The sequence below is a fragment of the Beta vulgaris genome, chromosome 6 (genome assembly GCF_026745355.1).
Source record: "Beta vulgaris subsp. vulgaris cultivar EL10 chromosome 6, EL10.2, whole genome shotgun sequence".
Classification (NCBI taxonomy): Eukaryota; Viridiplantae; Streptophyta; class Magnoliopsida; order Caryophyllales; family Amaranthaceae; genus Beta; species Beta vulgaris.
The window spans coordinates 6,503,059-6,515,624 of record NC_079207.1 but is presented as its reverse complement, the minus strand read 5'-3'; the positions used below and the strand labels follow the sequence as shown (position 1 = coordinate 6,515,624).

The 12,566-nt window shown below is 37.0% G+C and overlaps 1 protein-coding gene across 4 annotated transcripts; it reads right to left on the bottom strand.

Moving 5' to 3' along the window:
- Window positions 1-4,014: 4,014 nt before the first annotated feature.
- On the bottom strand, window positions 4,015-11,432 carry LOC104895280 (uncharacterized protein At4g15970). 4 transcript variants are annotated; one of them, XR_790283.4, is made up of 5 exons: window positions 10,976-11,432; window positions 9,659-10,024; window positions 5,195-5,676; window positions 4,753-4,885; window positions 4,015-4,610 (listed from the first exon to the last, which is right to left on the bottom strand). XR_790283.4 is itself a non-coding variant. In XM_010681744.4 (4 exons), the coding sequence occupies exons 1-4, from the start codon at window positions 11,315-11,317 to the stop codon at window positions 4,825-4,827; spliced, it is 1,251 nt and encodes a 416-aa protein (XP_010680046.1). In that variant the 5' UTR covers window positions 11,318-11,432; the 3' UTR covers window positions 4,015-4,824. The 4 variants fall into 4 exon arrangements, 1 of the variants encoding a protein (XP_010680046.1); XR_790284.4 differs by having other exon boundaries at window positions 4,015-4,600; XR_007275093.2 differs by having other exon boundaries at window positions 4,015-4,441.
- Window positions 11,433-12,566: the final 1,134 nt, after the last annotated feature.

The following is a 12,566-nucleotide window of genomic DNA, read 5'->3' as shown; positions in this document are numbered from 1 at the left end:
GGTTGTTTTTGGGACATTTTTGATTTTTTTCGGGCCTGGCCTTATTTCCCCCTGAAACGTTCCTTGGAAAGCCTAAGTAACTTGTAACAATACGCGCGTGCTTGGCAGCATTAGTGTTGCTTCAAAAAGCCTTTAACTTTAAATACCCCATTTGTTCATTTCTCGTGAAACCTAAAACTGTCTCGAAATGAACGTAAAGGCATCCACATATTCGTTCGAAGCCACATGACTTCTTCCCAATGACCTCCTACACCCCTAGGAGGCATCTCATGGTGTTTGGTGCTCGGACCCCGGAAAAGTCCGAAAGCGTGTATTTATAACCTTAAATTTTGGTTGTTTTTGGGACATTTTTGTAGTTACCCGGACCTGGTCATATTTTCTCCCGAAATATTCCTATTAGTACCGATGGTACTTGTAACCTTTCACGGGTTCCTGGCACCATTTGCATTGTCTTGAAAATATTCCGAACACCCCATTTGTTCATTTCTCGTGAAACCCAAATACTCCTCAAAATGAACGTAAAGGCATCCACATATTTGTTCCAAGCGACATGACTAATTTTCAATGACCTCTCATGTCCCTAGGAGGCATCCCGTGGCGTCCGTAGCTCGAGCCCTGGGAACGTCCAAAAGTGTATTATAATCTTCAATTATGACTGTTTTAGAGACATTTTTTGATTTATTCGGGCTTGGTCATATTTTCTCCCGAAAATTATTAGGAGTACCGACGTGACCTGTATCGTTGTGCGGGTGCTTGACATAATTTGCAATTCCTGGAAAAGTCTCTGAACACCCTATTTGTTCATTTCTCGTGAAATCCAAAATTGGCCCGAAATTATCATAAAGGCATCCACATGTTCGTTACAAGCCACATGACTCTTTCCAATGACCTCACATGTCCTTGGAGTCATCTCGTGGCGTTCGGAGCTCGGACCCCGGAAAAGTCCAAAACCGTGTATTATAACCTTCAATTTTCTCTTTTTTTAGACATTTTTGGACTTCTCCGGGCCTGGTCATATTTTATCCCAAACTGTCCCTAGGAAAGTCGACGTTACTTGTAAAATTGCACGGGTGCTTGGCACCATTTTTGTCGAAAAGCCTCGAAACACCTTATTTGTTCATTTCTCGTGAAATCTAAAACTGCGTCGAAATGAACTTAAATGCATCCATATATTCGTTCGACGACACATGACTCCTTTTCAATGACCTCCCACTCCCCTAGGAAGCATTCCGTGGCGTTCGGAGCTCGGGTCCCAGGAAAATCCGAAAGCGTGTATTATAACCTTCAAATTTGGCTATTTTTGGGACATTTTTTTACTTTTACGGGCTTGGTACAATTCCAATAACCTCTCATGTCCCTAGGAGGCATCCCGTGACATCTATAGCTCGGGAATTGGGAAATTCCGAAAGTGGTGTTATAAGATCCAATTTTGGCTGTTTTTGGGACATTTTTTTACTTCTCTGGAACTGGTCATATTTTCTCCCGAAACATTTCTAGGAAAGCCGATGTGACTAGTAATGTTGCGCAGGTGTTGGCACCATTTGTATTGCCTCGAAAAGCCTCTAAACACCCCATTTGTTCATTTCTCGTGAAACCTAAAAACGTCTCAAAATGAACATAAATGCAGCATATATTCGTTCCAATCCCCATGACTGTTTTCCAAGGACCTCCGATGCCCCTAGGAGGTATTCCGTGGTGTTCAGAGCTCAGACCCCGGAAAAGTCCGAAAGCGTGTATTACAACCTTCAATTTTCGCTGTTTTTGGGATATTTTTGGACTTCTACGGGCTTGATCATATTTTCTCCCGAAACGTTCCTAGGAAGGCCGACGTGAGTTGTAACGTTGCGAGGGTGCTTGACACTATTTGTGTTTCCTCGAAAAGCCTCTAAACACCTCATTTGTTAATTTCTCGTGAAATTTAAAACTGCCTCGAAATGAACTTAAGGCATCCACATATTCGTTCCAAGCAACATGACTCTTTTCCAATGACCTCCTATGTCCCTATGAGGCACCCGTGTCGTTCGGATCTCGGGTCACGAGAAAGTACAAAAGCGTGTATTATAACCTTCAATTTTGTCTGTTTTGAGACATTTTTGGATTTCTCCGGGCTTGGCCATATTTTTTCCGAAACATTCCTAGGATAACCGATGTGACTTGTAACATTGCGCGGGTGCTTGGAACATATGTGTTGCCTCGTAAAAAAGTCTTTGAACACCTCATTTGTCCATAGAAATCTGTTATAGTTTTGTTTATTACAGACAAAAGATGTATATAATAAGGCATAGACTATAGAGTTAGCTAAGAGATTTTTAGTTGGGAAAATACAATTTTGTGACTGAAGATCATTGAGGCAGGAAACTCGCTAGTCTTTCAAAGAAATTTTGTCCTCTCGAGTTTCGAAAATGGAAAACATGATCTTCATGAGAGTTTCCATACCAAATAGATTAGAATTTTTGAATGTTTATTGATTTACACGTCCTTACTTCCACTTCTGTAGTTCTGTAAGTGAGGTTTTCTTTTTTCATAATGCAAAGCGATAGCCTCCAGATTCATTTTTACCAAGAGGGTTGATCCTTTGGTGGCTTCTTATTTTATTATGTCTTTTCTTAGATGATAATTTAAATTTTTATTGTGGACGCTTAAAGCATGATTAAAAGTTAATTGAGATGGTAATTATGTCATATTATAATAGCAAGAGGTCACGTGTTGAAATCTTGTTGCAGGCTCTTTTTATTTTTCTTAGTCGACATAACTTATGTACACATTAGACAATCCTAGTGGAGTAGTAGAGATGACACGTGACGTATATACATTGTCACACACGCCTTTTAGGGGGCGTTTGGTTCACTAAGGGGAAAGGGAAAGGGTTTAAGAAAGGGAAATAAGGTGAATGGAAAGCCAAACCCTTAGATTTAGTTGGTTGTTTGTTTCAAAATGTCTAAGGGAAACCCTAACATTTAACCACCACAAATCTTCCTTCAACCACCACTGTATATCACCCTTAACACCGCCACCCTTCCCCTCTTTTCCGGTCGTCGTCCCCCTCCCTTCTTTTCCGGTCGTCGTCCCCCTCCCCACTTTTCCGGTCGTCGTCCCCCTCCCCTCTTTTCCGATCGTCGTCCCCCTCCCCTCTTTCCTGGTGGTACTCTTCTCCTTCGTGGTTGGTGGTTCTTTTGGTGGTGATGGTTGGTTTTTTCGGGCTCCCTTCCTCAGATCTGGGTGGGTTTCGGGGGTGGTGGTATGGGTTTCGGGGGTGGTGGGTAATTTTCGGCGGGTGAATTAGGGTGGTGCTAGGAATCACGATGGAGGGGTGTTGATGGTCGTATTAGGGTTCCGGTGTTAGGTTAGGGTTGCCGGCGGGTGGTGGTCAAGGAAGCAGTTCTGGTGGCGGTTGGGTGGTGGTTGGATGAATAGGTGGAGGAGTCTAGTGGTGGTAATGATTGGGTTAGGTTGTGATGGTTTGATGGTGGTGGTTGGATGGTGAAGGAGGTGGTCAATGATGAGTCAAAGAAAGGGAATGTGAAACCTTGGGGGGTGTGGGTAATCAGATTAGAGGGATTTGGGGGTAAGGAGGGGAAAGGGGAGGAAAATAAACCCCCAAAACAAACAACATAAAAAGGAATCAGAGGTTCTATTCCCTTTCCCTTTCCAGTTTACCCCAAACCAAACGCCCCCTTAATATATATTTGAATAGATGGATAGTAATGAAATTCTATTAACAAAAAAGTAATGTTTTAATGAAGTAGCAATACCATGGTCCGACATTTATCCATTTTTATGTGTTTCGTTTTTAGTTTTCACAAATCTATAGCTCTCTTACACTAAAACTTGTTAAAGTCTGCATATTGATTTTACAATTTTACTCCTATTAACTTTCAGCATATTTCTTTCAAAAAACACACTGTCAGCATACTACATTAAAATACCATCAATTTTATCAATGCAAGTCATTAGCAAATATCCCGAAAAAATATTTACGATTTATTTATCAACGTAAAAGACAGTAAAAAAGAATGAAATAAGAGCAGGATATTGGATATCGCGGTGCTCACCTTATCTTGCCTTCACATCATCTATGGGGAAAAAAAACTCAAGTTTCATACACTCAATATTATCTAATGTAGCAAGAGGATTTACTAATATTACAAACACTAAACATAAACCAATGTGTATTATTATAAATTTCCCAACTTAATGTCACTTTGGGAAAGATATTCACTCTTATAAATAAGCTACGACTAATATATAAAACAGAGGTAATCCCATTTCCTTACCGTTACAAATTTCGCCAATATTGGGATTGTTCTGTCGTCTTGGTATGTTGAAACATTGCCTCATCTCCTCAGAAACAGAATAAGATGGCTAACCAACTCCAAATGAAACCTAGGACTTGGTTCTTGAGGTAGAAGAGTACCAGTAAAACTGGCTAAATTCCAGAATCCTTCAGCACACATGAACAAGGACTTATCCAGAGTTTGGCATCTGATACTTCGTGACTGACCAGAAAAACTGGTAAATAGTGAGCAACTTGTGCAATCAGAGATAACAATGCATCATTGAGACTTGAGAGAGTAGTCAAGGCACAAAATAGGCAGTCCAACTGTTCAATCCTGCATCGACTTTAGTATTCAACATTGCAATGACCTTAAACTGTACAATTTTCCTATATCAGAGTTTGGTGATCTAGCTATACCACCCACATAGGCATATGCCTATGAGGATACATACAGTTTATTGATTGACAGAAATTACCTTGGAACCACAGGCCAATTTTGCCAACCATAAATAGTCAATTTTGAGTAAAACCCAAATGTTGATTACAGATCAACTTTCATCTTCTTCATCACTCTCCACTGGAGTTTGGGCAGGGTGATATGCACTTAGGCTGCAAAGAAGTATCACAAAGTCTAGTTATGAATGATCGTAACTAAAAGATACAGTAAAAGAAAAAGATGTCCTCTTTATGTTCAAAATTGCAACATGGGAGGAGGCACGGGGGTGTAGGAGACCCATGTGATAAGGCGAGAGATAGAGAGAAATGTATGTGATAAGGGGAAAAAAGAAACAGTGAAAAGATGTATGTTGCAACTACTTCGAAACATCCAAGAAAATGAAATGTTGCAACTGAAATAAAGGCAGTATCAATTAATCAATATATAGTATGGTCTTAAGATGAGGATATATGGCATGTTACCTGCAGTTGTTGGGAACCCTCCAGGAATACCCTTGCGAGTGCTTCAAACTCGGAGGCAAAGACATAAATCTTCTCCAGTCTTGAAGCAAAATTTTAAGGTCATGTAGCTTGCTATTAATACCATAACAACAATTGGCATGCATGGTACAAACAAGATTCAAATCTTTGCTAGGTTCACAGAATCCGCCGAAGTAAGCAGTATCTAAAAATCTCATCTCCAGCCCGATCTCCGAGATAAATGAATTATTTTTAATACGGTTTAAGACATCCTGATCATGGTATCCAGGATATTGTTCTTGTGATGAGTACCAAAACTTGTAGAACTCAATTGACCGGTTGTTTGATTTGACATAATTAAAACCTCCATTAGGCCTATTGTGTACAGTAAATGAGTCACCTGAGAAATGGTCACATGCAATCTGAAAATCAGCATCAGGAAAGAAGCGTGGAAATGGATCTCTGAACCACATGATATCAGCGTCCTGGAGAATAAGATGAAATAACTTATTGAGTATAAGAAATATCAAGGGAAGATGTGATTCCAGAAAAAAGGAGCAGACACAGAAGCACACGCAGACAGCTGGAGATCATATATAAGAGGCATTCTCTGGTAAGTGGCATGAGCAACAAAAACTACATAGACTTATGGAGAAAGGATATTGCATCTGTTCAAGATTGAGCATTTGATTTTTTTTTTTTTTTTTTTTTTTTTTTTTTTGACAATGGGTAAATGCAAGAAAAGACTGGAGGAAGATACTTAGCTTTTCCTAGCTAATGTAGCTAGTTTATGTGCTAAAATGACTTCCTCCTTGTATATACATTTTTAAGGTCTTGCTCTCAAATGGTCAGAACTGAGTCACAGTAGATCTGCAACCTTAAATAATGTGTTCATGCTAAGAGCGATGCTAAGTCATAGATAACCATAATATCTGAAAGAAGAAATGGAAGAGTTTCAAAAGTCTAGATAATATTGGAATCTTCCGGTGAATTTGAGTTGTCAATTACCTCAAACGCAATGTTTTACGTAAACAGAGAGGTTCTCTTCTATAGCAAGGGTAAGCATACCAGCTATGCATCATCAACAAATGGGACACGCAGAGAGACAATGGAAGATTTAAGTGAGGTTAACATATTTTTTTTACTGTTCCAGAGGATATTTAATTGAAATTAATGAAGAAAAATCTAAAGCAAGGAAGCTCTAGATGAAAGAAGCAAGCCTCCTCAGTCCTCACAATTTGGTGAGCAAGCATATCTACATAACACAGACTGCATTTAACAACCAAAACTTATAGGAAAGAACAGGAATTGTGAAACCATTTTCTACTGGCAGAGTAATCATGTAAAATCAAGCAAAGATGTTAAGGGCTTCATCAGACAAACAACAGCAACAAAACCTTAGTCACAAAATGATTTTGTTTAGTGAAGCTAATAGAGGAAATTGACACCTAAAGTGTCATCAAAGCTGGGAGCCAACTACCTACGCAGTTCGGGGAACTCTGTTACAGCACTGCAGAAGGGAAGATGATATGCGGCTACCTATATACAAGGTAGAATATTTGAAGTCTCATAAACCCAATAGCATGTGAGTTAGTTCAAACTTCAAAGCCTACTATCATATAGAAGCACAAGCAGGACCAACAACCATTGCAATTGCTTCATTCTGTGGCTAACTGGCTACATAAAATTTGAGTGATTATGGAAAAGGAGATATGTTACTTAATAAAGTCAATTACCTATGAATTTGGCTGACTCAGTTGCAACAAAAGAATTATACATATACAACGGATATGGAGAGGCATGAATCTTCAGAAAAATTGTAAAGAGTATCAAAACTTAGAGTCTTCACTTCTTCAGAAGTTGACGAATTCCATTGTCAATTGGGTTGATAGATTGAAGAGGATTGTGTAATAGTTATGAATAAAACACTAAATCTTCATGTGATTCCAAGAAAATCTTGGTCAGTTTCTATTTAGCTGAGATATATGGTTAGACAATGGTCTCCTCCAATTCCATATGGACCAAACACATTGCAGATCTAGAAGAATTCCGGAATGGGAGTACGGTACAAGATCAAATATACTATTTTGATATAACACTATTTAGAGGCTCATGCGATGGTTCAGACTATCATGTATCTTACAATTGGGTACCGTTGGATAATTTTGTGTCTAGTAGCTAATTTGGCAAAATAGAACTTTGAATTATTAACTTGATAGCTCTACAAGACTACAACCTCTTCTGGAATAGGAAGATTTTTGTAGTCGTGTTAACCTGATATTTCTAGTAAGTTGATGGTTTATGTTTTTCCATGTATATCACTAAACATCTCTAAGAAAATAAATGCATGAACGTACCTGACCTGTTTAGGAATTCTTCATTTTTTATGAGTTGGTAACTCTTAAATTAGACATATAACAGTTAGGTGAATAATTTACTTAAAAACAAGCAGAACTTTATAGGGAAGAAGCAGATATATGTCATATATTTATACAAGTAACATAGTGAAGAGGAAAAGAACTTAAGTTAATATTATAATAATGCCTCTTCAAATAATAAATAATTGTTTCGTGAATTAGCATATTCCTTACAAGAAGTACACGGTAGAAACAGAAAAAGAGTTTGTTGCCAAATTCCAAAAGCAAAGGAAGAACGAAAAAAGAAAAACGAGAAGATGTAGAAGAGTAAAAATAATACTATCAAAGACTCAAACTTCATACACTATCAAAGACTTGAACCGCAAACCTCCCTTCTTAATCAAAGGGTGACTTACCTCTGCTTATTAGAGTGTGTTTGGTTGGGAAGTAAGACCTTTTCCTGATTAAGTGGTTTTCTCAATTTCCTTTGTTTGGTTTGTAAAGCATGGAAAACAGTTTTCCAATTGGTTGAACATAGTATTCCCAATATTTTTCTCTCAAAGGAAGGGAAACCCCATTTTCCTCCCCAATCTTCACGTTCCTCCTACCTTCCTCCCAAATTTCATTACATTCTTCCTTTTCCCCCTCATTGTTCAATTAAAAATGTTTTCTGTCCAAAACCAAACAGAGCCTTAGAACAACAAGCCAACAATCAACATAGAAGTTAACAAGTACAACCTGTAGACTCCCTCTACATCTCAGTTTTTCTTCTCTATAAAAAATGAGGGTACAACACTACCCCAATGTAACCCCCCTAGGTGCACCCTGTCCAAACACAATAGACGCATGGACTATTTCCAGGTTGTTTTTGGATAAAAAGTGAATGGACAAGACAAGATAACCGAGAATAATTATAATGTGGATAAACTAGCTACTACTTCTTCCGTTCTAATACTATTGCAACACTACCGCTTGATACAATTGTTAAGAAAATCATGTGGAGAGGATTGAGATCGAGATAGGTAGAAAATAGAACCCATGTGATAGAAGAGAGATAGAGAGAAGATATGACCAAATAACAGAAAGAATGCAAATAATGTGAAACTCTCAAATCATGGAATGTTGCAATTAATGTAGAAGGGAGGAAGTATAATTTAGATAGAACGATAGAATATGGTGATCTCCATTACTTACAAGTTTGTTCTCAGACTTGTGATGACAGCCTTTGAGGGTGCATTAGAAGAGTAACAGGGGGTCAACAATTGTTGATAGGGGAAAAAAAGGCTATAATATTAAGCAGGTGCCGGTAAATATTAGAATGTCATCAAGACAGGCAGTTTTTCATAAGAGGTGAAAAAAAATTCACTAGTACTCCGCTGAATAAAACATATTCCAACTAGAGTGCACTTAGAGGCTGTCAGATAATGAAAATTGTTGAATAGATTAACAAGTCCATCATATAAGTTTAGCCCTAGGAGAGAAAGGGGATCCGTTAGTAGGCTGTTTCTATTTCCGATCCTTAATTTCTTCAAAGTACCGGTAAATCTGTAATTCTGAAGAACCTTCTGACGCTCACTCTTTTAGAAGGAGTGGTTTCAGGTTTGAGCATTGTGACAAATGTAAATTAATTACGTAATGTATTTTCTTTTAGACGGTGAAATTAGTTACATAACATAGCAGCTGAAATAGCTTATAGATAATTAGCAGTATTTTGCATCCCAAAAAAAAAAAACTCCAAGATTTACAGTATAATCAACTTAAAGCTGATTCTTGACAACTGAGAAACAAATAATAGCGTGGCTCACCAAGCTACAAGCGAAACGATGATACATAATATATGACAGTCTTAGTGAGTCAAAATTAAATTACTTGAACAACTTGAATATAATGATATTACAAAAAATAATATAAAATAGGAGATCTCTTTATGTACTAAGATGAACTTGTAAAGCTGACAGTAACAATATAAATGCAGCAACTCAATGAATCATGTAGTCGACTCTTTACTGCAAATATAGCTGGAGAGTTACTCAAGAAGAATTACCTCAATCAATATGTTAAAAAATGAAAACGTGGAGATTTAGGAAAGTGAAACAGAGGAGAAGCTTACAGTGAATATAAAATTGTATCCCATCTCAAGGACACTTCGCAAGAAATCGATCCTTTTCCACATCATTTTCAGGTAATCAGGTGTCATAAAGTATGCCTCTTTAGAAAAATCGATGCCTTCAGTCGAAAGAGCATAGCAATGGCGATGTAAACTTAAGCATCGTCTAAATGCTTTGTCATCCAATGCAACAATCACTAGGTTGTTCAAAAGTCTTCGTGTATGATGCCCAATCCTAAAGCTCTCGAGGAAGAGATCAATAATAGAATTAGGCATTGCCCAGGCTTCATTCAGAGTTGTTATAATAACAGTTTTATCTTCAGTGGCAGCATTATTCAAGACTTTTTCAAGCCTGTACTCCTCACTATCCTATGGTTTACATAGAGCTCAGATTAGTTAATGAATACAAGTAACTATGTAGTACAAACATTATTCAATGACAAGTTGACATCTCAGAATCATAGACGAATCCCGTGACGGTTATTTTGCATGGAGTTGAATGTAATCAAAAACACTAGCAGTACACATATAGAGAAAGTTACGGATCAGAAAGTAATATTACAGCTCGGCACTTCAACGGCATGAACAAGGACAGAGAAGAATAGGCAAAGTGGCTAACTAATACCTGTGTTAACAAAAAAGGAATTTCGAAAGTAAAACCAAGAGGTTCCAACAACTACAGCAATAACTACTACTAAATTCAGTAAAATAACGACAGGATCCTGGATTCAGAGTTTCAGATCTCACAATTTAGCAAATTAACATCACCATAATCTGACCAAACTGCAATCTCATCATCACAAAAATACGATAAAATTCTATAACACTTCCACTAATTGCAATGTACTTCTAATAATTAATAACTACTTATACAAAAGATCAATTACTTCAGAAAAAAAGTGCCAAATAAACAACCTAAATACAAATTCAGGAGAATTGAAATTATTCATCAATTAGTAACTACTTATACTATACTAAGAGTAACTAGTTACATTTCTATCGTTTAAATTCATATCAACTAAGTACACTCAAATCCAGCACTAATTTTACTTAAATTCAAAAGAATTCTACTTCAATTGCAATAATAAAGAAAAACCTGAATTCAGATCACACACAAATTCAACTACATTAATGCCAATCAGCAAAGTAAGTGCCACAAAAACACATATACACTTCAATTTCCACTAAATATCAAGCAAGTTAACAATAAAATCACTAAAACGCGTCAAAATTACGCTATAGTTACAAGTTCACGGAAAATCAGAAAACTCAATCGAATTATCAACTTCAAAAAGTTAAAAAGCTAAAAAAAAAATTAACCTGAGAGGAAACATCGTCTGTAAAACCGAGAAAACTGACGGACGAAGGAGTAGCGGAAGAAACGAAAGAGCTGTCGGCGAGGAAACGCAAGGAGTAAGCGCAGTTATATACGAAGAAAATGGCGGCGAAGAAGAAAAAAACGGCGAGAGTTCGCCGGACAAATACGAAATTTTCCGACGGCATATCGTCGGAAGTTGAAGAATCGAGGAAGCCGTTACCGGCGGAAGGAAAAAGAGAGCGAAGCATGTGTTCGCAGTAGGAGCGAGAAAATTGTCGGCGGCGAAAAGTGGAGTAGCGGAGGTCTGATTGTTTTGGAGGAGAGAGAGAAAGAGTGAGAGTCATCAATGGCGATGGTGAGGGAGGAGAGAGAGTGAGTGATGTTCATTGTTGAGAGAGAATGCGCGTTAGTGGCAGCCGACGGTGTGAGAGTTTAAGGTTAACTTAATCGTTTTGAGTTTTGACGAGCAAATTATGTGTTTTTTGGCCTTAGTTTTGGGGTTAGGATTAATCTCACTTGTGTGGACCCGGTTCACGTTAATATTAATGTGCACCAAGCAAAACAACTTATCATTACTGAACAATCCACTCTATCATGCGAAAACCCACTATATTATGGAGAAATCCACTATATCATTCAGACTCACACTAGATCATGCAGAAACTCACTATATTATTCAGACACACTTACTATATATCATTCAAAGACACACGCACTATATCATACTGAAACTCATTATATCATTCAGACACACACTATCTCATACAGAAACTCACTATATCATTCAGAAACACAATATATCATGCAAAAACTCACTATATCATTCAAACACACACTATATCAAGCTGATCTCACTATATCATTCAGACACTCATTATATCATGGAAAAACTACATCATTCCATATGTTAGAACACGTGTTATGATATATACTACGCAACTTAGATCTTCCTGTATGTTAAAACATTTTAATTAATTCCTATATTATATTGCATATAATTTCACGTTATGTTTTTCGTTAATAAAATATACTATATTGTATATAAGTTCACTATATCTCTGTAGAATTCACTATATGAAGTTAATCTTACCAACCAGGTGTACACTAAGTCAGTGTGAACCGGGTCCATTTGAGTTTTTTAGTTAGGAATTACTGTTAATGAATGATTACTAGCTACCAAAATTACACCATATATAATCAATATATCTCGGAGGGATTGGGTTCATAATGGTAATTAGTTGTGCATATAAACTGATTTTATTATACAAAAATGACTATATTAGAAAAAAACAGATTATATCACACAAAAATTGACTATATTAGAAAAATTGACTATATCATATAAAAACTGAATATATAAAAGGTGATTATATCATACAAAAACTGACTATATCAAATGAAAACTGACTATATCAAATGAAAACTGTTATATAATATGATTTCAGGATACACAATAAGTTATTGTGAATCAGGTCCATTTAATTTTTTGAAATGTATATATAATTAAGCAAGTGGAGTATCTCACCCTATTCAAATTTATTTTTTTTCATCCCTTTTTCCATCTTAATTTCTTACTATACACATTGTGTATCC